The sequence below is a fragment of the Cupressus sempervirens genome, chromosome 10, assembly GCF_028749045.1.
Source record: "Cupressus sempervirens isolate cs-2001-9-10 chromosome 10, ASM2874904v1, whole genome shotgun sequence".
In the NCBI taxonomy this organism is placed as follows: Eukaryota; Viridiplantae; Streptophyta; class Pinopsida; order Cupressales; family Cupressaceae; genus Cupressus; species Cupressus sempervirens.
The window spans coordinates 92,735,369-92,761,138 of NC_143127.1; the positions used below are offsets into that span (position 1 = coordinate 92,735,369).

At 36.1% G+C, this 25,770-nt stretch overlaps 1 protein-coding gene across 2 annotated transcripts in view; it reads right to left on the bottom strand.

Moving 5' to 3' along the window:
• LOC149532726 (uncharacterized) overlaps positions 1-25,770 on the bottom strand; it is a 203,607-nt gene that overhangs the window by 148,949 nt on the left and 28,888 nt on the right. For both annotated transcript variants that reach the window (XM_089807366.1, XM_089807365.1), the window contains exons 2-3: positions 958-6,015; positions 661-849 (exon numbers count right to left, since the gene is read on the bottom strand). In XM_089807366.1, the coding sequence (XP_089663492.1) occupies positions 661-849; positions 958-5,916 (5,148 nt within the window). In that variant the 5' untranslated portion in view covers positions 5,917-6,015. The remainder of the gene's footprint in view (positions 1-660; positions 850-957; positions 6,016-25,770) is intronic.

Below are 25,770 nucleotides of genomic sequence, written 5' to 3' on the forward strand. Positions count from 1 at the left end.
AGAACAAAGAAAACTACGCTATTGTAAAACATCACCAACCACAACCCCGAACATTCGGCCTACCAATTAAAGGTTGTAATCTCCAAGAAGAAAATAAAGGATGCAAGGCTATGGACTAGATCACAAGCTATACAGTGAAACCAGTATACAAAGATGTCCTTCTTACAATGAATAGAAAATTAAGCAAATCTCTTCTGACGTGTCCTATAACAGTGGTATGAAACATATTTATGCAGATATTTCCAATAAACAACCAGATTATCATAGACCAGAACGTCCATACAAGATTTGGCAAATTTTATTTTAAATCTAAATCTGCATCAAACAACTGAGACAAGTTCAAAGGTCGTTATGGTTGATACAATCAAAGAAAACTCCAAGTTCATGCTTCAGATCAAGGATAGAAGTGATTGCATTGTTTTTATACTTCGGTGGCTTCTAAAACCCAATCTGGCCTAAAGGACATTGAAATTTATTGCATCATCATCATATGGTTGGCTCTATTACATGGATACGCACAAACTTTCTGAAGCATCTAGCATAATCAAAAGTTGTGTTGTAGAAATATTGAAGTTCTTTCTAATGAAATACAGTGATTTTCAGTGGTTCAACAAAATCTACTAGGTGCTATAAATATAAAATTTACAAAATTTATCGTACCAGACAATCTAGTATACGCTGGAGCTCCTCTGATGGTTCACCCTCACAAGCATTGATATCAACAAGTGTAGGGTAGACTATAGCCCATGGAGATATTTTAGCCAATGTCATCAATAAGCTTTCCAACTGTTTACGAACCTTTTTTTCAGGATGTGTACTCAACCGTGCAAATAGTTGGGGAATTGTGTCCTAAAAGGTAAATTGGGAATTACAAAATCATTACATGGTTCAAGGAAAAGATGTATTAAAAAGATAGAAGTGACAAAAAAATCATTCATAAGATACACTGTAATATACCTGCCATGGTACAGGTGACACTGTCATAAGACCTTGTTCTATTGTCTCTTCTAACTCAACTCCAAAATTAACAAGAATATTTAACACATACAAAGTTGCTTTGAGAGTGGAGTCTTCCCTTCCATATTTTTCAAGTTCTAAATCACACCTTTTCCAATTACTCTTTTCAATATGCATCCTATTTGATAGTGAAAGAAACTGTATGAAGCCACGAGCTGCGCAGCCAAACAGTGATACCCGTCGTCTCCTCAGAATCCACCAGATGTCCATCAAATCATTTATCAATGGAACAAAAACAGATGAATCTATCTCTTGATTGATATTAAGCATTTCCCGATGAAGTTGAGAAAATAAAAGAGATGATGCACTTTCCCCATCTGCGTTTTCAACTCCTGCTGCCCCTGCAGCAGACTGCATGATATAAACAATACGCTGTACCAATAGTTCCACAAAGTTTCTGACTGAAGTTTTCCTGTGTACTTCAGTGTCTGGCCATTGCCACATTTCCTCACTAAGCAACATTGTTGTCTCATTTTTCAAGAAAAATCTCATGATGGTGGCTCGCACACTCATTACCTCTTCCTCAAGTAAAGAACAGCCTGCACAAGAAAACTCCTGAACAAGAATCTGCGATAAATGGCATGACTTTAATACTGGGCGATCTCCAGAAAGTGATGCTTTGGCAAGATCATAACACCACAAAGCATATGAAAGCCATGACTTAGACATCTTTGGGCACAAAAGTGTGGCTGTCTTTACAGAAGTACCCACAACCTGTTCAAGAATCAATGCATAACTAGTGACTGACATCAAGTTGGCTTCCCTTGAAGACGTTCCCTCCTCCATATTTGATGTAATTTCACACGATTTGTACCAAATATTATCTAAATTCATCTTTGTAAGCAAGTCTGGCCAATGTATTTCTGAATAAGTTTTCTTCAACCAGGAAGTGAGTTTCAGACAAGCCTTGGCTTTCATTGGGTTATCAGATGCAGAAACAACAGCCACTGGAGAAATTGGTATATAAGAACGAACCAATGCCCAAAGCTCTGATATGGCTTCCTCTAAGTTCCCCTCTGCAAAAAGTAGTAAAATACGTTCATAATGTAAGCTTGAAAACATCCAGTCACTAAATTTGATATCCTTACATTTTGAAACTCCATCCAACAACTGGTGATGCAACCGATGAGCCATTTTAAAATTGCTCTGTTTGCGAGCTAATCTAATGAGTTGTCGACAGAGCTGTAAAGTTAACTTTGATTCTGGCAGCACAGTACGATAAACGCGCAGGACTTTTGACCACAAGAAACAATCTTGTTGTATCATGTTCATTGGAACTTGAACTACTTGCTGCAAAGAGCTAGATACTGTGGAATACTCCCCAAATTCATCCTGGCAAGCAACAAGCTTGCACCCAGCTTCATAGGCATAAATACAATGAAATTGAGTGGCATATGCTGCTGCTTCAGACATACCATCAATTGACGAAACCAGCAATGCTTCCTCCAGCATCGCCTTTGCCCTTTCTATTTCCATCTTTATCACATCTTCCTTGGAATCTCTATGAAGCATTGCCTGCAAGAGCATCTGTTCACTTCTTCGAACAGCCTGCCTCGGATCTACTGTCAGTTCACTACTACTCTGTGGAGTCAACCCCAAGTATCCCCATGCACCTTGTACATCTCCCTCATCAAAGCGAGCTAGAGCGTGAATTGCATTCATTTCATTGCCAGCCGTTGTTAATGCTCCAGAATAGGATTTGCCCGCATGCTTAGCACGAAGTAGTTGCAATTCTTGCAGCCAGTGGTCTAGAGAATCCCAATCTGCAAGAGCTACATAGTTTTCGATTATACGTGCAATAACAAATTGAACTGCATCAGCTCCCATTGAACCAAGGGCATCTTCAGACTGGAGCAAGTGTGTAAAATGAGCTGCAGCTTTTTCATATTGCCCCTTTGCTTGATGTACAAGCCCTGTCAGCCATCCAAAAAGTCCAGAGGTCCCCATGTTTTTCTGTCCTGGTGTACTATCATCTGTAGTAAGCGCACCAAATGTTGAAGCTGCCCATGTCTGAAGACCCACTATGGCATCTGACTCGTGAACTCTACAGAAGGCTAGTGATGTGTGGCGTAGGACCCGGAGCGCATCATTCAATATTTTGGTTCTCAGTCCCTGTGAATTATCCACCGTTTGGCTTCGTGCAATTGTCACAGAAGCATTTCTAAGGTCCTGCAATCGTATTGCTGCGTGATGAATTATACCAGGATTACATTGGATTGCCAAGCTAGCATTCATTAGTGCCTCACATATGCGAGCGAACCACTCCTCACAAACCTTTTTATTTCCACGGAAAAATACAACACTTTGAGAGGGTGCAGCTGGTAACACAGCTGAACCCTCATATGCATTATAAATTTCTTTCTTCAAGGATTCCACAAACTCCAACAAGAGCCTCATTGGTAATAAATGAACACCTGGGGAGCCTGTGCCACTACTTGCTTCACGTCGCCCAGGATCAACTTGTAATAACTGGGCAACATCTAACAGCATTCGTTCCAGTGCAGCAAATGTTTGAGTGGGACTGCCAAGATGAGTGCGTAGACGAATAGCAATGCAATGTCGAGCTGCTTCGTGTATAGACCACCAAGCAGCAGCAAGGTTGTTGGTAGAACATACTCTCTCGAGCATTTCACCATCTATATTATGCTCCATCCACAGGCCATCTGCTTCAGAATTAGCTGAATCTTTATTTGATTTTGGAAGTCCACTCTTCAAATTTCCACAATAGCTAAGAACAAGACGTTGGAGCCAATTAGAGGGAAAAACCTGCCACCGTTGGGAAATATAGTTCAAAACTGAGACAAGCTGCTGTGGCCGTGATGATTGTGAAAAGTGCTTGATTGCAAACACTTTCTTCCAGTGGCAGTATTTCCTTGTCCCTATTGTCACATAAGGCATGCCATTCTGGTAAGCAAGATCGTCATTGATCTCAACACAACCTCCCAAATACATTGCAGAAATAAAAACCAGCGAGAGAACTTTTCTAAAAGCAATTTGTATTGAGGAATCAGGATCTCCAAGTTTCTCAAGTGCCACATCTGCAACTGCTGCCAAGTATACTGGATATATGAGTTTGGCTTGCAAGAGGCTCTCCAGCACTGATGCAACCCGAAATCTAACCTTCAATTCTCTATCTGATGCTGCACTTAAAACTGCAAATAATACATTCCTGCTTAATCCTGTATGGCAACATGTTTGAAAATCTTGATTATCTATATTGCAGAAGCATTGAAATGAATCCTCCTCAGTGTTAATGGCAGTCAAGATCTCACAAAAGCTACTAATCCAGTCCAATGCTTCCAACTTGACAGAAAGACCAGAAGAGATAGTCAGAGCTTTGGCAATGCAGAAGCCATAGACATTTATGTTACTGGATACAGCAATGGTTATTTCCTTCCTTTTCTGAGCTGATATCTGTGAGCTTCCCTTAAACTTGGTAAAAGCCTCAAACGTTTTCGGAAATGCCTCAATAATTTTATCTTTTCCACAAACAATGAAATTAGAAAGCTTGTGTAGCGCCTGAATAAGTGCATACTGGAGATCTGCATGGCATGAAAAAGGATTCCTGAAAGGATTCAGCTTTTCTAAGATAAAATTGCAAAATTCTTCTGCTTTGTGGAGCCTAGTGTTGGCTGCCAACATTAAATCAACAGGTCCTTTGTCTTTGTCCATCAAAGAATTAATCAAAACCATTATATCAAACCTTATCAAGGCTGAAATTTCAGGTTCTGAAAGAATTCTTCTAAACAAATAAGCTGCAACTCGGTCATTATTTCTCTCATTGGACTCTTGTTGGACACCAAGTATATCCTGGCTATCACTTCCTGGGATGGGGGCATTCAAAAGCAGGCCTGTGAGTAAGTCTAGTTCTGATGTGATAGAAACAATAGCCTGTGAAACTACTTCATTGGACCCATGCTTTAGCAGAAAAATATAAGTAGCTGCAACCAACCCTGTTACAAGATGATTTGGATGCAAGCGTAAATATGCAAAAAATGAATCCACTTTAAGGACAATGTGAACTGCTGATGATTCAAGAGCGAGGCTTTGTGAAGACATCAACTGTAGGTTGGTTTTAACCACTGCCTGAACTTTGTTGGATGAGAATACATTAGCACCAGAAACAACTGTGTTCTTTTTTCCCAGACATTGGAGCAATACATCCACTGCAGCAGGGTAAAATTTTGCAAACCGTTCCTTTAATATATCAGCCAAAAGAATCAAGCACCTGGAAGATTCCTTCAGCCATCTAGGATCACCAAAATTTTGAGCAACCACTAACAAGCACGAAAGCAAACGTGGAACCATTTCCTGAAGTGGCTCAATAATGTGTTCAAGCAAATTCATTTCTAGCATGCCAGTTGCTGTGGCTTGTAAAACTATGACGAAGCAAGAAACAAGTGCAAGCAACCTTCGCAATTGCTGGGGAGTTCCAGGAGTAGCATCTTGAGCCAGTACTTCCATGTCTCCCAGAAACTTAGATAACAGGTTGGCCGAGAACTGCAAGTTGCCTGCCCAAAGCTTTTGAAACTGCAAAAATTTATCTGTAATTAAGCATCTGTCTGTCTCAGAAAGATCTGGAACAAGGGCCCACCCCAGTAACAGATCTACAATATCTGCAAAATGAGACTGGAAATGACGTGTGAATTTTGCTGAGAGAACTGTGAGCAGATTCAGAAGAGAACGAAGGAGAGTTAAGGAGGTTCTCTCATCTTCCAAAAGCTCCTTACATGCTCTAACAACAGGTGAGGCATACCGTTCAATGCCATTTGCATCTCCTGCACTGAAAAACTCATGAAGCCCTGCCAAAGCCAACTCTATGGTAGCAGTATCACCATTTCCTTCTCGAAGCTGAGGCAAAGCCCATCCAATGAATCTTTCAGCAGAACTCCCAGCCATGACAGAAAATAAATACCACTGGATGATGGTGGGCTAGAACTGACAATTGCACGTACATGAGCATAAGCAATAACTTCCTCCTACTTGACTGCATAGGACCTACACAACCACGAAGAAAAGAGAACATTACCTCTTTTTTTAAAACCAATTAAACAAGAAAGATCCTATATCAATGCAAGCTCTCCTGTGACCTTAAAGTAGACACAACCAACTAGGATACAGATTCAGCTTGTGCTCCCAGTTCTAAATCCTTTTTTCCTGAAAAATATCTCAAGTTGTTGATACTTTTTCCCAATTTAAATCGTTTTTAGTTTTTCTGATCCTAACACTATAGCGTACAGATAGATGCCCTATCACTGGACAATCTTAATGGGTATGATATCCAATTTTGAGATACCACAATGCCAAAATTTTAGTACAGAAAACACAAAAAAGCAAACTATTATAGACATGAAACCATATATTAGCACACCAAAACATACACTAAACCATATAAACATGAAACAATATGCAAACATGGCATGAGAAGGTTCCATTCAGAATGTCATGAACAAAGAACATCCATATGAATCTATGTAAAGGATGCAGATTGCAGAGAGATATCACTTTTTTGTTTTTTTCTCATCTGCTAACACCATCATACGATAAGGATATGGAGTAAATCACCCAGCAACTCACCAGAATTGTAACAGGCATTGATCCTACCAGTGATCTGTGAGAGACTATAGAACTATATTTAATTCATGGAACGTGTCTCGTAACTTCTTTTGATAAAGCGTCTCAATACGCATAATCCTTCACATTATATCAGAACTAACTGTTCTAATCTTCTAGAGTCTGTTTTCTCTTCATTTAATGCTGGTTGTGTGTTGAGTTAATTGTATGAAGGGGAATTAACCTAAATCAGTTAGAACAAGATTCCCTGTTGAGAACCCCCAGGACAATTACAGGTGCATATATTTGTACAAAAAAGGAGGGAAGAGGACTATGTGCCCATGCATAGATGATAGAAGAAAGTGTGGAGCAGGTGCAACAGTACTCAATAGGAAATAAGGAAATGCGGGCCTTGTGTAGTGTTTATTCTTTGATATTAATCTGCTTAGTTATTTTAGTACACCCTATTTTGTGTTCATGAAGAACAGAATGCAAAACCTATTCAACAAGAAATCCAGTAACAACCATCCACTTCATATTAGAATATTTTTTTTATTTTTAGTATCTTGCTGTATTTAGGCACTTCTAGGTAATGGTCATTTAGGCTTTCTTTTTAGTTTTCTCTTTCAGTTCTATTTATAGACATTGTCTTTATTAACACAACCTTGCATTTTTGTTCACCCTATGATTAGCATTTGTAAACTCTATTTAAGAGTTCACTGTTAATACACTAATTATTCAGTTTCCTCTAGTTATTCAGTCTTTAGAAATTTCATAGTATCAAAGCGGGTGCTGGTTTGGCATGATTCCCTCCTGGGAGAGCCCAAGATTATGAACAAAAACAATTTAAGTTTTTGTTTTTTGTTCAAAATAGTTAGTAAAAAATTGAAGTGTTTTTTCATAGCCGTTATGGTTCTTGGCACCATTTTTGGAGGTTGTTCATGGTTTTCATGGGTTTTTAGAAGCCATAATTGGAAGTTTCTGATTGCAGGGCTGTATTCTCCGAAATTCAAAGCAAGTCTTTCTGCTCAAGTAATAGTGGACAAGTAAGTGGTATGCCCTGTGGTTTTGTCAAGCCTGCACCCAAAGATTGTTTGTCCTGTAGCAGCGATGAGATGCCGCCATCCAGCCCACAAATAATTTCTTTTTTTTATCCCTGCAGCTTTGGCGTCGATAGCATGAGATCAAATGCCCATGTTCTAGCCTGGCAGCCCAAGTAAAATCTGTCTTTTTTGGCGCCCGCAAACCCCAAACACTTTCGGCAACTATTTTTTGTCATGGCCCAGCAATTTACGCTGCTGCACAAAGGTCCGCAGCCCTGGTTTTCATTTGTCTGGTTGCTGCAGCCAATCACGAAGTCATGCGACCTCCAAAATTTGTCTTCTGGGAAATTATTTATGGTTTATTCTAGTGTATTTTCCAACCACGTTGGCCAGGTCCGTGTGTTTTTTTGGCAGCAGTTTTTCCTGGCAGCATGCGTTGTTTGATCAACATTTTTACTCCAAATCGTGTTCTGTTGGGCACGAAACCCTAATCTGAGTTTTCCATTTGAGCTATAGGTTTTTTTGTATTTTTTGGATAATGGTTTTTTAATTATTTTTAATTTCTAAAAAAATCTGATGGGTTTATTAATTTTTCCCTTGAAAAAATTCAAATTGAGTTTAACAGAGTTCCGTATTTTCTGACCTATATTCTTCAATTTGTATCCACGCTTTTGTTGGGTTTTCAACTTTTCATCGATTTTTCAGCTCAAAAATCATTTCTAGCTTCTATAATATGCAAAATGCGAAGTTCATGTGGGATGTTACTTTAGGAGTTTTACTAATTTTCTCCGAAAACACAATGCTTTGTACTCTTCAGATCATCATATTTTGCAGCCAGTTCTGAAGCATTTTGCTCATCTACAATAGTTTGGAATATTTGCAATCATCCTGAGTGTGTATCTCTGTTTCCACGGAAGGACAGATCTGTTATCCAACATCAGGTTGGATGTTTTTGTGATGATTTCTGGTCAACAGCTTTGCTGATTCAGGGAGGATCTACTCTCACACCAACAAATCATTTTGATGAAGGAGACCACCTTCTTTGGTTTTTTCTAGCTACACTTGGTCATTAACATTCTGCAGTTCTAGGGAGGGGTCTTAGCAACAGCAGAATGTTCTTAAGTATTTGGGACTACAAGACATGTATTATCTTCTACAGGGTAGTTGATAGAATATTAAGGAAGGGTATTAGAATATTTTTAGTATCTTGCTATTTTTAGACAGCTCTAGTTAAAGTCATTTAGGCATTCTTTTAGCTTGCTCTTTCAAATTTTATTTATAGACATCGTCGTTATTCAAACAACCTTACTTTTTTGTTTGCGCTATAATTAGCATCTGTAAACTCTTTTTAAGAGTTCATTGCTAATGAAATCATCATTGTGTTTTCTCCATGCATTCAATCTTTAAAAATTTCACATCGATATGCCAATGGAGTTAAATATTCAAGTTGATATCTTCCTAAAAGAGTTCTTAGAGGGGATGATATCCACACTCTAAGGAATTGGAGAAAATATGGAAGATAGTGGCATTAAAAAATCTACAGTTCCAGATTGGTTAAAAGCATAGTTCCAAGAATCACGGCGATTCATGCGATTCACGCGATTCGGCGATTCGATTCAAGCCAAACGATTTTTTGTGAATTGGTGAATCGAATCAGCGATAAAGGGTTTATGAAATAAGTTACTCACTAAATTTCAAGGGTTTTTTTAATTTTCCGATTCATGGCCGATTCGATTCCAATTCATGGCCGATTCACGATTTGATTCGGCCTTGCTGATTTCGATCCGATTCCGATTCTTGTTACTTTGGTTAAAAGACAGAATGGAAACAAAAAGTACCTGTAGAAATTAAGCAAGATAATGATACAGAGGATTTCCCAGCCAGAATGAGCCAAACCAAAGAAAAAGAATGAAACTAAGAAATATTCTGTGATTGAGAAAAAGACATAGGGTCTTGTTCAATTTACACAACAGTACCTAAAGTTGACAAAGCAATGGAGGATATTACTCCTAAAGAGTATGAAATAGCAACTATTGATATAGGCCCAGCCACCAAGAAGCAAGAGCTTAGGAATTGGATGTTTCAGTCAAAGCAATCAGAGAAAAATTAAGAAAAGAAGAGGGAAAAGAAAGATAAAATGTAAAACAGAGAATGATCAGTTGAGAAAGTATATGAAGCATTTGGTAAATCCCATCAGCAAAAGAGATACAACATTCACTCCATCTTTGGCTCTTCCACAGGAATCAGTCAAAGATTTGAAGAAGGGAAAGTGATAGCTAATGAAACAAAGAAATGGATTGCAAACGGCACTGATAGTGCTATTAGATTTGCGGAAGAATTGACATCAAAATATGAAAAGACTTCCTTATTCTTGTATCTCATTTGCATAAGTATATGCTCAAACTCTCCTCTTTTCCCTTTTATTTTCGAAGTCTTAATCAGAGTGAACCCAAAAAATCGAAAAAAAGAGAGAAAAAAGGAAATTTGTTATCCAAAAGTTGAAGGACAAAACCTTGAATAAATACAAAGTCCCCTTAGAGCTTTTCAGCAAATCATCTTACCACATGAGTCTATCTTGAACGGCAAAATCACACACATTTAGAACCTTGGAGTCCACTTTGTGATCACGCAGTTTAGCACATTGGAGACTTTGTTCAAGAGAGGATAAAGGTACCCTTTCTAGTTTATTCTGAATTATCTATGTCATAAAACACACACGAACATGATCTTAACATTTTTGGAAGCAATTTTTGCTTATTTGGAAAATATGTTAAGTTGTACAGTCACTTCTTGTGATGAATCTGTTGATTACTTTTTTTTTAAAAAACATATCCATCTCAAAAACTGATTGTACAACTTCATGTTTCCAAACACTTCTTTGAACTCTTTATGTCTAAGTTTGAAATATAAAACTGCAAATGATAAGTTTAGAGTCAGAGATTTTAAATTTTAAAGCTAAAGACAAGCACAAGCATTTTAGGGAGCAATGAATAAGCAGGAAAGCAGAACCCATGAGGTTGCTGTTTCAAGCATTACACTTAGCTTCTTTTCTTTTCTTGGCGGACATCATTTGTGATTAAAAAATCCTATTTTAAACAAAAAGAGTTTGAAGATATGATTTTTAGAGTGAAAGACCTTTCCATTTCTGGAAGCAATTTTTGCTTATTTGGAAACAAAATGAAGTTGTAAAGTCATTTAGAGATGGATCTGTTGATTTATTTTTCTGACAATAGGTGGCCTACATATTTTACCAAAAGCTGAACCTAGGTTAGGTTTGGTAGAGATCAGTCAGGTTGTGCCAATAATGAACAATAGTTTGTATCAAAATCTGTTTCCTCAATCAACATGTTCAATAGCCTTGACAATGAGAAGCAAAAACCTATTTGGGTTTGCCCTTCCACATATATATTAAACTAAAATAGGGATTTGTTTAAAAAATTAAAGAATATGCAATTAACATGACAAACAGATTCAAAGAAAAATGGCTTCCTTTTGTAAGATATGTATGAGGGTTAACTCAATAGGAGCATAACATTATTTAACAGAAGAATTTTTTTTTTTATAGATCAATCTCACTCCATGAGCTAAACATCTTTCGATGTTGTGAATAAACTTCATGCTAATAGTTTTCAATATAAATAAATAAAATATTTAATACGTAATGGTACTATAATGTACACATTTGGAAGGGAAACCTGCATTCGTTACTATAATGTACACATTCGTCAAGATGCTTCAGTATGTTACATATATGCTAAAACACGGAATAGACAGTGTTATGGCAACATTTTTATGGCTCAAGTGACTACCTAGTCTCACCTAGATGACATTAGTTGTCAAATTTGAAATCATAGTTTACTAAAGGAATCCTTCATATTAGAAGCAACAATTGTGAAAGAACTAGAGGAAGGAGAGCATGAAGATATCTTATGGAAGCAAAATCTCGTATTGATCGGCTATAGGAAGGAGATAGGCACATCGATTTTTTCCGTAGGCAAGGACGTCTCATTACCTCTCTAAAGTCCACATAAGGAAATCAACTCCCTTCTTGTAGGATAATTTTAAAAGAGAGATCATTCCTTCCTATCGCACTCTATAACTGAGGATACCCCTCTAACAAAGGAGGAAGAGGATCTTATTTTGGAGTACATTTACTTCTTGATCTCTAATGAGATGAATGAATCATTGAACAAACCTATTACCTTTAATGAATCAGAAAGGATTGTGTTCCAGGTCAAGAAAATGACCCCTAGATCTAATGGTTTTCACATAGAATTTTACTAGGAGCTTTGGATATTCTCAAATTGGAAATTCTAGAGGTGGGTTTGGAATCTCAAAGGAGTAAATAGGTGCTAAGAGGCATGAGTGTTGTATTCCTTGCTCTTATTCCAAAAAGATAGAAAATTCAATGGACCTCTTTGGACCTGTTGGTTAACAGTTTGTCCCACTTGCTAACTTGGCTTTACCTTGACTCTAGACGCCCACAATGTGAGGAAACAAAAGGATGTCACCAACAAATGGGTCAGTGTATGTGTTATATCATTGTCCTCTGAATTATAAGGTATAGCTCCCTTATATGCAACATATGCAATGAATTGTGTCTTTAATAGATCATTGGGATGGGGATATGCTCTTAACCTAAGAGCAAAAGAGGATAACCTAGATTGTTTGCAAACACAAACAACCTTGGCAAGATAAGATTTGGGTAACCTATGACAGCTAGTAGAATAGCTATCATAAATCACCTTGAAGCTCTCTAACATCTACTCCTACTTCTAAATGCAAATTGGACCTAATGAAATGCAATCCAGGGAAAGAGCAGAGATGCACATTAAAGATGAAATGGAATCCACCTTAATTGATAACCCTCCACTAAAATGGAATCTAGTAAGATATCACCAGCTTCAAATACATTTGTCCTACAATCCCATATTTTAAGAAAGTTAGCAGTTTGAGTATTGAAACGTCTGCCTTAAACTGTAATTGATATATATATATATATATATACACACACACAAATAATTTATATAGTGCATTATTTTCATGTCTATTTTATCTGGTTAATCCAATACAGTCAAGTGATTAGTTTACACTAGACTGTTTGATGTCACTATCAATTATATTTACATCGACAAACCTCTAGTCGTGTTGAAGTGCCATCTCCGATTTGATATTGGTTGGCATCACTTTGCTAAACGGTGTAACTCATGATTTATATACTTGCGTAAGTACTTTAGTATCGGGTGTAACCCGCCATTTATATAAACACTATTTAGTATTAACAAAGTTGCTATGAATCAGTATGTGTACGTTGGGACATGAACGTATAGAGTCATGACTCTATTATGTCATGTTTATATATATATATATATATATATATATATATATAAGTCTCATTCTCATTCTGTAGATCATATCAATAAAATTGGCAATACTGATCTCAAACAAGGAAATTATATTTTACAACAAGTACATTAAATTTATCAACAAGAAGACATCAGTCTGTTATATATCAGAATACATATCAAGCACTTTGATAGGCCTACACCAAACATAGTCTATTAAAATTTACATGGTATCAGAGCCTACTTGGTAGAGAGGCTATCAAAAGTACTGCAAATATGTCAAATAATGTGAGAGTAGAAGACAGACTTGAAGGTGCCATAAATTTCTTTTTATAGAAAATCCGGATTACCACAATCCTTGAAGAACTAGAACTAGAATCATTCATTGAATCTAATAATCCAATTCTTGAAGATGAAACTGGAAAAATCACTTGGAGAAGGCAAAACAATAAAGCCAAGAAAATCATAATAGACTCCGTAAAGGATCACATTCTTCCTTCCATTTCAGATCTGAAGAAAGCCTTTAAAGTATTCACAATAATCAAAAATGCATTTGAAATAAACAATTCAATCAAATTGATCGCTCTAAAGAATCAATTGATGAATACTGAAATGAATAAGGGAGAATCAATCTCATCTTATTTTGGAAGGATCTCTAAAATTAAGAATCACTTAAATTCCATTGGAAACAAAGTAGAAGATCAAGAACTCTCTAAATGCACTCAGAGGATTACCATTATCATGGGAAGCATTCATTCAAGTTGTCAATAGACCTTCAATCCCTTCTTTTGATCAACTAAACACTGATTGTACATCAGAAGAATCAAGATTAATTTCCAGAGGTATTATATCAAATCAAGAGGGAGAAAATCAAGCTCTTTTCTCAGCTCCAAATCATCAAGGAAAGAAAAGGAAATTTAAAGGAAAGAAACATGACCATAAGAAAAAGCATAATAAGGTCAACAATAATAATCTCTCTAAAGTTAAATGCTTTAAATGTGACAAATTCGGACATCTTCAGCAAATGTCCTGAAAGGGAAAGAATCTTAGCCTCATTAGCCGAAAGCAAGAAAGATGAAAACCTAGTTTTCTACTCCACTTTGTCAAGTGAGATAAACTCTAATGAAAGTGTGTGGATAATAGATAGTGGCGCTTCCCGACATATAACAGGATTTAGAGACAAATTTGAAACACTTGAAAATTATAGATCTGAAGGAGTTACTATTGGAGACAACCCCACTCATCCAGTCAGAGGCACTGGGACTTGCTCTATTCAATTAAGGATTGGAGTTACATTAAAGTTGAAAGATGTTCTATTTGTACCTAGAATAAAAAGAAACCCATTGTGAAGTTTTCACATCATCGCCCCAAATTTTGGGGACCCCCTTTTTTTCGATCACCTTGGCAATAATTTTTCAGGCCAGGAAAGATGGGTTAGATTTATTTTTCACCCAGTTTTAACTTCATTTTCCAGAGCTTGTAATTTTATCCTTAGGCCAGGCAAATTTCAAAGACAACATTTTCTCGATAATTTGGACTATAGTTGGCAAGATAAATCTACAAAATTTTGAATTTAAACGGTTTTTGTTTTGAAAATTAGATGTGATTATGTAATCTTTAGCATTTTCAAAATAAATTTTTTAGATTTAATTATTTCAGAAAATTTTTTTTTTTTGGTGAAAATTTTGATTTTGTAATGGTGAAATTGAATTAGGAAAATCGATTTTAGATTCTAGAGAAATGATTTATTTTTGTTAAAAATTAAAATTGCATTGCAAAATTGATTTTGGATTAAATTGCAAAAAGTGGCATTAAAAAGGTTAAATTCGCCTTGAAGATTTTAAAATCCTTTAAGAAATTTGTAAATTAAAATTGAAAAATTGATTTTAGCTTGCTAAGTCCGATTTTAAATGATACTTTGATTACTAAAACATCATTAAATAAAAATGTTAAGCATCTCCAAGGCTTTATTAATTTTATTTTTGCAATTTTAGTCTTAACCGGCAATTAAAAATGCACAATTCACTATGGCAAAATTAATTTTTAGCTTGGCATTTAATCTAGGCCAAAGTTGTGCACTAATTAAATTTTCTCTCTCCTAGGGCTGGTCAGGCCAGCTAAGAGGAGTGTGTAGAGTTGGGTATAAAAAGACTTCCCCCTTCCTTCATTTCTCATTCCACAAGCAGGTCTCCTCCTTTCCTCGGCGATTTTGAGGCAGCCTTCTTCCATTTTGGTGATTTTTCTTTGCAAAGGGAGAACATTATCAGACTTAGTGATTTTTGAAACAGCAGATTAGTGTGCTTGGAGCAGATTTCAAGGCCTTAGCGAATTGTTTCTAGGGCAGAATTTTCCGTGTTTGATGATTTTTGAAGGCAAATTTTCATGTTTGAGGTCTGATTTTTTCTTCCTTAAAGAGCTGTGAAATTTGTGGAGGTCTGATTTTCTTGAGAAGCTGTGATTTTGCATCAGATTTGGACAGTATTATTTGGTAAAAGAAACATATGATTAAAGCCTGATTTTTGGCACATGCATGGGCAATTTCAAGAGGACAGAATTCTGATTTTTCCAGCTAGGGCATCATTATTTGCAAAGGGCTTGAAATTCTTAGGTCTGATCCGAACTTCAAAGAAGACCCGGCTATTGGTAAAGGTGAATTCGATTCATTCTAGAGCTGAAAGGTGGTCCTTAAGCAGATTTCGCTCCTTATTCTTCTCTGGTTTTGTTTCTCTTGGTTCTTCTTGCATTCATCATCCATCACTTCATCATCCCATCTATAGGTTAAGATTAAAGAGATAAGTGTAGAATCCATGATAGGACATTTGGTGAGGCAGAAATAAGCTAGACCACCCTAGGAATGAAGTTGGGAGATATAACTGTAGTCCATCCTAAGGCAACAAAGAGGCAGAAATAAGTAGTAGTCCCATCCCTAGGTTGAAGACTGGAGACTGATAAGTGTAGTGATAGGACTTGGCAAGGTAGAAATAAGTTAGAATCCATCGATAGAAAGAAGGTTGGAGATCAATAAGGGTAGTCCATATCACTTAGAACGAAGGGGCAGAAATAAGTGTTTAGGATGGTAGATGTTAGTGCAAGCAAGAACCCTAAGGGAACAAATACTAAGAAAGACAAAGAAGACATGATGCCCAAAACCACCTTCTTCTCAAAAATGAGGCGAATTACCGATACCAATATCGGTACAGTGAACATGATAAAGGTAGACTAAAGGAAGGACAATCCCCCATGGCAAAGAAGATTTACAAAAGTGGAATTGTACACATAGCGGCCTTCCCTCCCACCTTGCCTTGTCCAGAATTGGTTATGGAATGCGCATCAAGGTTTGATTTGGTTAGTAAATCCATCATTTTTTACTATGGGAAGAGAGTGTTGGCCAACATCGGCAAAAAGGTGATCGAAGAAGCATTTAACATCCCTCAGTACAAAAGCATAACAGTAGTAATGATGGATCAGGCGGCCATGTCATTTCAAGATAACCAAGAGGCTTATTTCATGCATCTATGTTAATGTTTAGCATCAGAAGAAGCAAAACATACATTTCGGCAAAGAAAAGATTATGTTGTTAACCAACTCCATAGTGGTCAGGTTTCATATTGCCGACAGACTTCATGCCTTGTATCGGGTTTCATATAGGCTTAATTCATATCGTGCTTTGTTTCTTATTGAGCCCTAATGTATTATCGAGCCTTAATATAATGTAGTTAAGTTGGCAGTTAAACAAACTAACATGCCTCCGAAGAGGCATGTCTCTACATGGCTCTTGAGCCACATAGAGACATGACTCCTCGGAGTCATGTTTGTACATTTCATATATATATTCATGCTCTGCCACAGGAAAAGCATCAATTCCTTGGCATTCGAGTACCTGCATAAGCATTAGCATATTCAAAACATTATTCATAGTTATTCACATCATTTCATTTATCACAAGCAATCCAGTGATTCAACCATTGCTAAAGGAGGAAGTCAATCATATATATTGTTGAAGTCACAGTCAGAGATAAGTATTTAAATTCTACATAATTCAAATTAGAAACTTATCTGCAAGCATTCTTTGTAATTGTTTATCTATCAGAGATCCACTATACTTAACATGGTATCAGAGCTGCACTGATAAGAAAACTTTTACAAAATATTCAGTCTAAACTGATTTCAAAAGTTAAAGTAAGAAAGTTTTAAATCAAAATATTAAAATGGTGAATCGCGTAAGAATAGAAGATAGGCTAGATGGAGCATCAAACTTCTCATCTTGGAAAATCAGATTATTAATAGTACTAAGAGAGATGGAATTAGAAAATTACATTGAATCAAATTTACCCATGCCTGAAAAATGAATCCGAGAAAGTAACATGGAAAAGGCATAATAATAAAGCAATGAAAATCATCATAGACTCAGTAAAGGATCATATACTTCCATCTATAGCTAATCTTAAAACTGCATTTAAAATGTTCTCCTCTATTCAAAATACATTTGAAATTAACAATACAAGTAGATTATTAACTTTAAAACAAGATCTATTTTACATAAAAATGAAAAATGGAGAATCCATAACCTCATATTTCTTGAGGATTACTGAACTAAAGGATCAACTCACATCTATGAAAAATCAAGCTGATGACAAGGAGCTAAGCATGATCGCTCTAAGAGGTCTTCCTCTTTCGTGGGAAACTTTTATTCGAGGTTTAAGCTCCCGACCTGAGTTACCCAAGTTTGAGTCTCTTAAAAACGAATGTACTCAAGAAGAATCAAGATTAATTATGAGAGGAATCATTTCAAGTCAAGGGAGAATTTCAAGCTCTTCAAGTCAGTACCAATAATAAATGAAAAAGAAAGAGAATTCATCAAGCCAATAAGGAAATCAACAAATCATACAAGAAAAGGGATTGATCCAAAGTACAATGCTTCAAATGTGACAAATTCGGTCACATTCATAACTTTTGTCTAGAAAGAGAGAAAATACAAGCAGCTCTAGCAGAAGTTGAGTATGAAAAGGATGAAAATCATGCATTTTAAGTTGTTAAATAAAGATAAGATCCCAAAGTGAGGAATCAGAGGGAGAATGATACATTTCCAAATACATAAGTGACATATGCAATGTTGATTCCGTTTTTCAATCAAAGATATGGTATATCAAGATCGATTTACAAATGAGCAAACAACAGATATTCTTATAGAACCTCTTGTCAATGTTATATTGGAATATTTCAAGTAAACTTGATATGATCAAATTGTAATGTTGAATATTGTATTTAATTTCAATTTATATGTGATTATATAATTATTGCTTTAGATATGTAATGAAAGGTGACGATCTTTCATTGGCATATATAATCAGAAGGTAATCATTGTAAGGTGACGATCTTACATATGATAGGCCGATTATCATGGTTCTTTGGGCCAGAATTTGTCGAACACCATGATAACAAACAAATAGAAGTTAATCTTTGTAAGGTGACGATCTTACAAATGATAGGCCTGTTATCATGACTGTGTTATCGGAAGTCATAAATAATGAAACAAGGTATAAGCATCTCTAGACATTGCTTAAGTGCAAGTAGAGATTATTTGGGCTTCTCTAGACATTGCTTAAGTGCAACTAGAGATTATTTGAGCCTCTCTAGACATTGCTTAAGTACAAGTAGAAATTATGTGTACTTCTCTAGAAATTGCTTAAGTGCAAGTAGAAATTATTTTAAAAACTTCTCTAGACATTGCTTAAGTGCAAGTAGAGATTATATGTGCTATCTCTAGACATTGCTTAAGTGCAAGTAGAGATCATTTACTGTTCATATTGTGTTGCTTCTGATTTAATTAATGTTTTACTTCTCCCTAGCTAAAGAGGGAGTGTTAATGTTTAGCGTCAGAAGAAGCAAAACATAAATTTCTTGATAACTAGAGTTGCTACTATTCTCTGTGAATGACAGAGATATAAACATACGTATGTGTATACATATTAATATATGCATACATATACGTATGCCTACATCCCTGTCATGCCTCATAATATTATCGACAGAGAAAAGATTATATTGTTAACCGACTCCATATTGGTCGGGTTTCATATTGCCGACAACTTCATGCCTTGTATCAGGTTTTATACAGGCTTAATTCATATCATGCTTTGTTTCTTATTGAGTCCTAATGTATTATCGAGCCTTAATATAATGTAGTTAAGTTGGCAGTTAAACAAACCAACATGCCTCCGAAGAGTCATGTCTCTACGTGGCTTTCCCTACGTGGCTCTTAAGCCACGTAGAGACATGACTCTTCAGAGTCATGTCTGTACATTTCATATATATATTCATGCTCTACCACAGGGAAAGCGTCAATTCCTTGGCATTCGAGTACCTGCATAAGCATTAGCATATTGAAAACAGTTTTCAGAGTTATTCACATCATTTCATTTATTACAAGCAATCCAGTGATTCAACTATTGTTAAAGGAGGAAGTCAATTATATATATTGTTGAAGTCACAGTCAGAGATAAGTATTTAAATTTTGCATAATTCAAATTAGAAACTTATTTGCAAGCATTCTTTGTAATTGTTTATCTATCAGAGATCCACTGTACTTAACAATCTAAAGCAGGATTGGCTACACAAAGGCAAGAAAGGAGTCACCAGGTCATCAAGGCTCACCATGGCAGGTTTCAAATCAAAGTATGGCAATCTCATTGTGCTTCTCAACCGGATCATGGACCTAGCTCAAGGTATGCAATTCAAAAACTGGGTGTACTACTTTATTGATGAAATTGCAAATGGAAAGGGCAAATTTGATTGGGCTAGAATTATAAGTGAAAATCTAGAATTACAACTTAGGGCAGTGCAAAACTAGAAGCAATTCCACATGGGGTCCTAGCCCTTCTATTTGATTGCAAGGCGGCAAAGCTTGAAGTGCGACCTTTGGTGAAGAATGAAATCAGGTGAAGGGCGAATTTGATTGAAGATTGAGATTCAAGAAACCCCGCAAAAAATATTTGAGGCTAGGCAAGGCTTGGCTATTTGTGCAAGCTAGCTTGGTTGGATTTGAATGGGAAGGTGGGAAGACCAGGAAGGTTAAGGCAAGGATAATGGGGGAGGTTAAGTTCGATTTCAAGGTAGTGGCCAAGAGCAAGACTCTCAAGTTGCAAAGAAGTTCACATCCAAGGAAGTCATTGAGGCCAAGGCAAGATTACCCCAAGTGCATGAAGACCTCATCCTTTCAGGGTCAGGACATCAAGTACGAGCAAGTTCGAGTGGTGATGAGAAATTTTCTAAGGACAAGCTCAAGCATCCAAGGCTTCACCTTATCTCAAAGATTGAATAAATTTATAAGATAAGGTTGATGAGGTGGCACTTTCATGTGCATGCAATCAAATCATGCCAAGTGTCCTATGTTCTCATTGGTTGACAAATTATTGTAATTTTCTCATTGGCCCACAAAGATGGAGCACTCATGTAATTGGTTGAATAATGGTAACCCTAATTGGGGTTTGTAAGATATAATCTTGGCTCTTGATTTTGCCTCTTAATCTCGGCCATTCATTGTAATTTTGAGCCACTATATAAGGCCATTTTGCTCTCAATTGTGAGAGAGTTATGTTGGAGAATTGTTGCCAAAATACTATCAAAATTGTTCTCTGTTCATTGTTGTGGCTTGCATGGTGGATATACATGATCATTTTGGTGTATTGCATTGTTATTCTCATCTCTCAAATTAAAGTACGATTTCATTTCATGTTGTTAGAGTAGAAGTAGATGGCTAATTGTATGGTGATGTTAGTGAATGTTTGATAGGGACCTATATACTAGGCCACTAGCATCCTAGCGGCTTGTTAGGAAGCCTTGTGTGGTAATCTAGTCCAATCGCTCCTAACTTCTACTTGCATATTATCTTTCCGCTTGTACTTCAAGTTGGGTTGGGAGATAGGTGTCAATGTGAAAATCCTAAAAGTATCCCTTACACTCATCGCACCAATGGAGGTAGCATTGCTGGCAAGCTTTCATTTGGTTAGATCCCCATCCATTTCCTAATTTCTCCATCCATAGGAGTGGTCGAGCAATAAGCATTTAGTGGTAAGATTAGTTGAAGTGAAAGTGATCAAGGAGAAAAGAACAAGTCAAACAAGCGAAGTACCAACAAGTTATCTTCGAATGAATAACGTAAGCCTGCCTACGTGATTACCAACAAATCACATCGATATACTGAGTTAGTATCCACAAGTGTAAGGAACATTGGAGTTCTTGCTTATGTCTTCATAAGTATTAATTTTTCAAGAGAGGAATTGTGTGTTTGATACTCCGTATCAGATATTCAATTGCTAATATGTTGTGTAGTGGTACAAAAACTAACATCAACAAAACCTAATCTCAATCTTTGGATTAACGGATGAAGGTTTTCAAGTTACTTTCAACGAAGACAAAGTCTTGTACTAGCCTAAAAACACAAGTCTTAAAAATGCTATCACTATCGGGACTAGAAATAGGACCTAATATAAACTATGTAATATTCAAAACCAAGCTTTTAATCATGAAATAACAAATTCTAATGAAATATGGCATAGGAGACTCGGACACAATGTTTTAGTTCACTACCGAAGATAAGCAAAATCACCTCTGGAATTCCAAACTTAAATTCTACCCATACAAGTATATGTAAAGGTTGTGCTCTAGGAAAGAACATTAAAAAACCTTTCCCTACTAGTGAACACAAATCTAAATCAATTCTGGAACTAATTCACTCTAATCTATGTGGGCCCATGCCAACTCTCTTCCTGGTAGGTTACTCTTACTACATAATCTTCGTCGATGATTACTCTAGGAAGACTTGGATTTTCTTTCTAAAAGTTAAGGAATCAAATGAAGTGTTATCAAAATTCAAAGAATTCAAAGAATTGGTAGAAAATCAAGTGTCAAAGAAAATTAAGACTCCGAGATCTGAAAATGGGGGAGAATATACTTCTGAGAATTTCAAAGCTTTCTATACATCTGTTGGGATTAAGAGGGAGTATACAATACCTTATAATCCTCAACAAAATGGTGTAGCAGAAAGAAAAAAATAGAACTATTGTTGAGGCAGCTAAAACTATGCTTCATGATCAAAACCTACACTTTTCATTCTGGGCGGAAGCCACTAATACTGTTGTATACATTCAAAACAAATGTCCACACTCTATCCTAGAAAATATAACACCTAAAGAAGTCTTCACAAGGAATAAACCTAAGTCATCTCAGGATCTTTGGTTGTCCTGTGTATATACATATACCAAAAGAAAGAAGAACTAAGTTAGAATCATATTTGTTGGGTATAGTGAAAACTCAAAAGGATACAAAATCTATGTTCCCGGAAGATCAGTAGAAGTAAGCAGAGATGTCATATTTGAGGAAAACACTGCTCTAAAACTATCCATAAGCACAAATGATGAGCCTTCAACAAACTTAGATGAAAGTCCACAATCTGAAATTCGGAGGGAGAATATATCAAAAGAAATGAGTTTAGTACTAGATACAGAAAATAGAAACATCTCAAATTACCAAAAAGAGACCATTGTGGGCAAGAAAAATGATTGAAGAAAATAATATTGAACAAGATGGTATTACTAAGGAAGTTAAGAAAACTAGAAACAAATCATATTATACTACACTAGTAATTGAACTCATTAAATCTAAACCTACATCTGTTGAAGAAGCTCTAACTTGCCAAGCATGGAAAGATCCTATGGTTGAAGAATATAAATCAATACTTCAAAATGATGTATGGGACATTGTACGTAGACCTAAAGTCAAATCAGTTGTTTCTTCTAAATGGTTATATAAAATAAAATATGCAACAGATGGAGCATTGAGAAACATAAAGCGAGGTTTGTTGCTTGAGGTTTTTCACAAAAAGTAGGTATTGATTATGAAGAAACTTTTGCCCCAGTTGCTCGTTTTACTTCAATCAGGACAATTCTCGCCTTAGCAGCAACAAAAGGATGGAAGGTGCATCAAATGGATGTGAAAACTACATTATTAAATGGAGTCATAAATGAAGAAGTTTATATTGAACAGCCTGAAGGTTTCGTGATAAAAAAATGAAAATCTTTATGTATGTACACTAAAGAAAGCATTGTACGGCTTGAAACAAGCCCCTCAAGCTTGGTATGAAAGAATTGACAGTTATCTCATCAAATTAGGATGCTCTAAAAATGAAGCTGATCCTAACATCTATTTCAAGATATCTAATGGAGATACGATTATATTGGTTCTTTATGTTGATGATCTCTTAATAACAGGTGAAGATCATCTGATTGCAAATGCAAATAAGACCTTGCTACTGAATTTGACATGAAAGACCTAGGTTTGCTACATTATTTTTTGGGCCTAGATGTATGTCAAAAGGAAGATTACATATTCTTAAATCAAGGAAAATATACTCAGGATATTTTGAATAGATTTGGAATGATGGACAGCAAGCCACTTGCAATTCCAATGGAAACCAATCTACACAAGCTAAAAGAGGAAGCAGCACATTCAAACTCTATTGATCCTACCCTCTACAGACAGATTATTGGATCTCTCATGTTTTTGGTAAACACTAGACCTGACATCTGCTATGCTACGAATGTACTAAGTCACTTTATGTGTGAACCTAAAAAAATACACCTGATGGCGGCTAAACATGTTTTGAAATATCTACATGGCTCTATTGGTCTTGGACTAAAGTACAGAAATGTTGAAATCAAACTTGAAGGCTACACAGATTCGGATTGGGCTGGTTGTTCCTTGAACTGAAAGAGTACCACAGGATGTTGCTTCAGTCTCGGATCAGCAATGGTGTCATGGTTCAGTAGAAAACAACTTGCAATTGCCTTGAGTTCTACTGAAGCTGAATATATGGCAGCCTCCAGGGAGCACGTGAAGCAGTTTGGTTAAGGAAGTTATTATTTGGATTATTTGGGAAGAAGTTAGATTCCAATGTGATCGATTGTAACAATCAGAGTTGCATCAAACTTTCAGCAAATCCAGTGTTCCACAACCGGTCAAAGCACATTGAGACTCCTTACCATTACATCAGAGACATGGTTGACAGGAATGTGATCAAGCTGATTTATATTAACACAAATGATCAAAATGCTGACATTTTTACTAAACCTCTTGCAAGAGTGAAAATAGAGTATTTTAGATCTAAACTTGGTATGACAAATATGTAATTACATTTTTGTAAATTTATTCATGAATATTATATTTAATTATTGTTTGCGAACTTGTTAAATGAAAGGTGACGATCTTTCATATTCTTTGTTAAAAGTCTCTATTATAAGGTGACGATCTTATCAATAGATGACCAACTATTAAATACCAAAAGTATTGAAAGTTATTGGTGTCATTGTTATAGTCTGGATTCTGCCAGACACATTGATATCCATCATGATTATAGGCCGGATCTTGTTTGAACATCATGAAAATTATTGGTGTCATTGTTATAGGCCGGATTCTGCCGGACACATTGATATCCATCATGATTATAGGTTGAATCTTGTCCGGACATCATGAAAATCATTGGTGTCATTGTTATAGGCCGAACCCTACTGGACACATTGATATCCATCATAGTTATAGGCCGGATTTTGTCCGGACATCATGAAAATCAATTATTATGGTTATTTTAGACCGGATCTTTGTCGAACACCATATTTCATCAAATGTAATCAAGTCTACTCAATTGTACACAGAAGTTTCAATCCCTCGTCGCAAAAGAGGGAGTGTTAAGAAAGTTAGCAGTTTGAGTATTGGAACATTTGCCTTAAACTATAATTTATATATATATATATATACACTAGTAATTTATATAGTGCAGTATTTTCATGTCTGTTTTATCTGGTTAATCCAATATAGTCGGGTGATTAGTTTACACGAGACTGTTTGATGTCACTGCCGATTATATTTACATCAATAGAACTCTACTCGTGTTGAAGTGCCATCTCCAATTTGATATCGAGTGGCATCACTTTGCTAAACGATGTAACCCGTGATTTATATACTTGTGTAAGTACTTTAGTATTATATAAACACTATTTAGTATTAACAAAGTTGCTATGAATCGATATGTGTATGTTGGGACACGAATGTATAGAGACATGACTCTATTATGTCATGTTTCAACATATATATATATATATATATATATATATATATATTAGTCGCATTCTCTTTCTATAGATCATATCAATAAAATTGGCAATACTAATCTTAGACAAGGAAATTATATTTTACAGCAAGTACATTAAGTTTATCAACAAGAAGACACTAGTCTGTTATATATCAGAATACATATCAAACACTTTAATAAGTCTACACCAAACACGGTCTATTAAAATTTACGCCATAGAGACTACTTTGCTATGCATGGTTAGCTCAACTAGAGGAGACAATAAACAGAACAACATTAGAAAGGCTGATCTCAAATGGAATCAAGACCACACAAGACCCAGTTGCAGATATCAATCAAATCCTCCATTTCATACAACCTCTTGATTCTCACTCAGTATCTGGAAATAAAGGGGGAGAAGTTGCATAAAATTGTTGATCTTTGTATTAACTATGAAAGTTACATTTATAGGCCTTTAGATACTTGGCCATTACAATTCATTATTACACTTCGAAGCACTTGAACCATTCAGAATAGGACAGACAAACAGTCACCCGTTACATAATCATACATCAGAGAGAGAACAAGAAACTATACAGATAAGGTTGATAATGAAGCATAACACGATATTTCTGGCATGATCTTGGTGGTTGACCTTCCTTGTCGACACCCATCACCACCCATGGCC